The following is a 3,809-nucleotide window of genomic DNA, read 5'->3' on the forward strand; positions in this document are numbered from 1 at the left end:
TGATCTGTGTATGGAGTTTGAATGAAAATGATAAATCTGTTGTTGATATGTTTGATCTGTTGTGTGTATGATCTAGTGGATGATTTGTTGTCAGTTTACATTCAGTAGTATATAAATTCAGTATTGTATAAATAAATATACAAACGGCTCGAAATAGGAGCCGTCTGCACTATTCCTAGTTCACAAATGAATCAAAATTAGAGCCGTATGTATTGTACCATATTCACAGACGGCTCAAAATGAGAGCCATCTGTACTGTTCCTAGTTCGTAGATAGCTCGAAGTTTTGAGCTATCTATGATATTCTTATAATACAAACGGCTCTAATCACGACCGTCTATATAATTTTTTTTATAGATAATTTAAAAATCGTTTGTATAACTATCTCTTTTTCACATATGGTAAAAAAACATCTCGAATGAGATTTCTAAACCATCTGTCTAAAATCTTTTCTCCGGTAGTGGGAGTGGGCCACCATAGGAGCCTGCCTCATGGGGTGACGTTTACCATAACTTCTTAGACTATTGCTTGATTATCCGCCACAGTCTAAGAAGCTTAACTAACACTCCTAGATCAATTTCTGTGATGATGCACAGGAATATCTATGAATATGCAAGAACGTGATAACCTGAACAGATGAATTTCTTTCCATTTTCAGAGTGTTATCGTCTTGCGATTTTATGGGATGGATGCGTCGTACATCAGATGTTTAGAGTGTGTGCCTATGAGAAATATGAATTCGAATGTGGATGTACAAGAAACATGCTTTGAAACTCCGCCAAGACCTCTCAGCCAACGTAGTGGGATTCCACCGTACCGAAACTAGAGCGGTTGGATCGATCCCCCACCCGGCGACCGCCGACCTCGCGCAGTCCGCACCGCATCGTCGTCAACCGAACCGATCGAGCGTGGTCTTCTAGGCGCTTCACTCCCGGGCTCCACCCGCCCGGTCCACACGCGGCAGCTCCGCTGGCCGCTGACCCATGGGCGGCGCCCACGCGGGTCCAGGCCCACACCACCGCCGCAACGGCCCGCGCCGGCCCGTCCACGCGGGGCCTGCTGCCGCTCCTGCTCCCTGCATGCGGGCACGGGGAGCCTCCCCACGTGTCCTCGCCCTCCACGTGTGCCTGCTCCGCTCACATCCTGTGGCGCCGATTCGTGGCGGCGCGGCACGGGCCAGGAGCCGCGGAGGTATATCTGAGCGCGAGCCCCGCCGCACCCGACTGGCACCCACCCCGCCGCCCTTCACCGCTCGCGTTGCGACCTTCAGATGCTAAGATTGCTACTATGTCCGACGATCAGCACAGCGGCGACGAAGACCAGCGGCAATGCCGGCGAGGCATCACGGTCGACGTCGAGCTGGGCGCGGCCCTGGCTCTGGCCGATATGGCCGGTGTCGGGCTCGGGCCTGCGGCCAAGCAGGCGCAGCCGGCGGTGCAACTACGTACAGCCGGTGCCGAGCAGATGACCGACGAGGAGATGGAGAACACGAGGCTGAGCCTCGAGCTGGGCATGGCGGGCATCCACTCGTCCTCCTGCTCCAGCAGCTCCAGCTCCGGCCGCCCACCACCACAGGCCGCCGCGCCGGGCACCTACGGCCCCAGGCCCCGGCACATGCTCACCGAGGTAACTAAACTAGCTCGAGTGTCGGCTTGCCGTTGGCCTCCTCGCCGCAGGGTCTTGTGCTGGCTAGCTAGTTGTTTATTCACTGCCGGTGCCTGGCGGCTGTGCGTGCGATTTCAGGCAGAGAAGGAGGCGAAGCGGCTGTGTCGGGTGCTCGCCAACCGGGAGTCCGCGCGCCAGACCATCCTCCGGCGTCAGGTGATCTCAACATGCTCCACTAATAACACCCCGTCAGCATGTAGCAAATCATACGATACGATCTGGATGTGATTTACGCATAATTGCTGTAGAGAAGGGCTTTAATTCATTTAGGCAAAATCCAAGATTCTTTTGTGCTGTTTTTTCCCTTCATCTAGGCGATTCGAGATGAACTGGAGAGAAAAGTTGCAGACTTGTCGTCGCAGAACGAGACCATGAAAAAGGTGAGAGCCAGATCTGGCGCTACAGTTCTTGGGCGCAGCCAATTACCTACCCATGCTTAAATTTTCTGGTGTGGGTGCAGGAGAAGGACATGGTGATGAAGGAGTATCTGTCGCTGAAGGAGACGAACAAGCAGCTCAAAGCACGGCAGGCAGCACATCACCGCTCGCTTTCGTTATTCTAAGGAACCCATCCAGTTAGGCCAACACAAAGGAAAGAAATGAAACGGAGGCCTAGCATGTTCCGAAGCCTAAAAAATCGTCCAGTTGTTGAAGTCCAAGCTAAGCCACATGACCGCCCTCTACTGGGTCATTTACTCATTAGGCCAGTGTCGTACACCTAGCCAAGTCGAGAACTGCTTCCTGACATGTGTCTGGATGACGATGGCTCTCTCTCTCTCTCTAAATATATGTGTATATATATCCGGGTTTTTGTCCACTTGTGATCACTTCTCTGTCTTGGTACTGTAATTCTGTAAAAGCGGCAATGTTTAACATACCGTGTTCTTGTTGTGTGGCGCCATCTATACAGGCTATAGAAGGTGACCGAACCAACGGAACTAATCCCAAGGTTGCTTGCAAGGTGACTGAACGTTTTCTCGAGCATGATCGATTTAAAAATGATCACATTTTGATGCGTACATATCTCCAAATGTAACCGACCTATTGGATGGGAAAATCGACTTTAATCGATACGATGCGAAGTAGTCAGGCCACTCACAGAGAGCAGTGAGATAGCACAACCGCTTCTACAAATGTTTGGATACTGTGGTGAACTAAACTCTCGTTGCTAGCTCAGGCTCCCTTCCAAAAGGAACATCAGTTTGGAATGCTACGGCCGTATCGATGCCGGTGAGAACAGCCGTGGACATGGTGCCCACTTTCTGCGCCACCGCTGTCAGGATTCTTGTTGGCCGTGCTTGTCCTTTACGTCCGGGGCCCTTAGGCCTATGCCCCGCCGCGCCAGCACCGCGCGAGGTAACACTAGTTGGTGCGTTTTTCTGCATCCGTATCAAATAAATATTATGTTAAATTATAGTAGCAGTGGTGCGTCCGTATCAAATAAATATTATGTTAAATTATAGTAGCAGTGGTTTGAAAGCGTATTGATTTTTTCATCGTTTGAATATTTTATATCTGAGGGGGACGTTGATTTTCTCTGGACTTATATATGTAATATACATATATAAATATATATTTGTATAGATTTGTATGTATATATATTTAGATATAGGTACATAGTATATTAATGGACAGTAGCTACAACAGTAATATGAACCTTAAAAAAGTTATGTTTTTTTTACTTTTAGTTTTTTTCCTTCGTATTTTTATATTGTTATATTGATCTACAGTAGCAAGTGTCCTAGGAGCGTGTCGATTTTTCTACTGTTAGTATATGTTATCGGAGGGGTACGTTAGTTTTCTCTGAACTTATGTATGTAATATACATATATAAATATATAAATTTAAATATATATTTATGTACATTTGTATGTATATATATTTATATATAGGTACATAATATATTGGTGGACAATAGCTACGACAGTAATATGAACATAAAAAAAAATTGTGCTTTTTTTTTAGTTTTAGTTTTTTTTTGGAATTTTAGATCGTTTCAATCGATTTATCAATTTTTTTGACATTTTTTTAGAAATTTCCGAAAATAAAAATTATATAATATGTATGTGTACACGTACATATACATATACGTACATATACACATACATATATGTATACGTATACATATACATATACACGTATATAT

At 46.4% G+C, this 3,809-nt stretch overlaps 1 protein-coding gene across 1 annotated transcript; it reads left to right on the top strand.

Moving 5' to 3' along the window:
- Positions 1–1,118: 1,118 nt before the first annotated feature.
- On the top strand, positions 1,119–2,611 carry LOC133905171 (G-box-binding factor 1-like). Its single transcript, XM_062346898.1, has 4 exons — positions 1,119–1,625; positions 1,743–1,820; positions 1,979–2,044; positions 2,125–2,611. Exons 1-4 carry the CDS (start codon positions 1,287–1,289, stop codon positions 2,224–2,226), a joined length of 585 nt encoding a protein of 194 aa, XP_062202882.1. The 5' UTR covers positions 1,119–1,286; the 3' UTR covers positions 2,227–2,611.
- The last annotated feature ends 1,198 nt before the right edge of the window (positions 2,612–3,809 follow it).

The sequence above is a fragment of the Phragmites australis genome, chromosome 22 (genome assembly GCF_958298935.1).
Source record: "Phragmites australis chromosome 22, lpPhrAust1.1, whole genome shotgun sequence".
In the NCBI taxonomy this organism is placed as follows: Eukaryota; Viridiplantae; Streptophyta; class Magnoliopsida; order Poales; family Poaceae; genus Phragmites; species Phragmites australis.

Bases quoted from the DNA above. Each gene is read 5' to 3' on its own strand.
- LOC133905171 (XM_062346898.1), top strand. From the start codon at position 1,287: ATGTCCGACGATCAGCACAGCGGCGACGAAGACCAGCGGCAATGCCGG. The intron at 1,626-1,742 runs GTAACTAAACTA...GTGCGATTTCAG, and splicing joins CCCGGCACATGCTCACCGAG to GCAGAGAAGGAGGCGAAGCG. The intron at 1,821-1,978 runs GTGATCTCAACA...CCCTTCATCTAG, and splicing joins AGACCATCCTCCGGCGTCAG to GCGATTCGAGATGAACTGGA.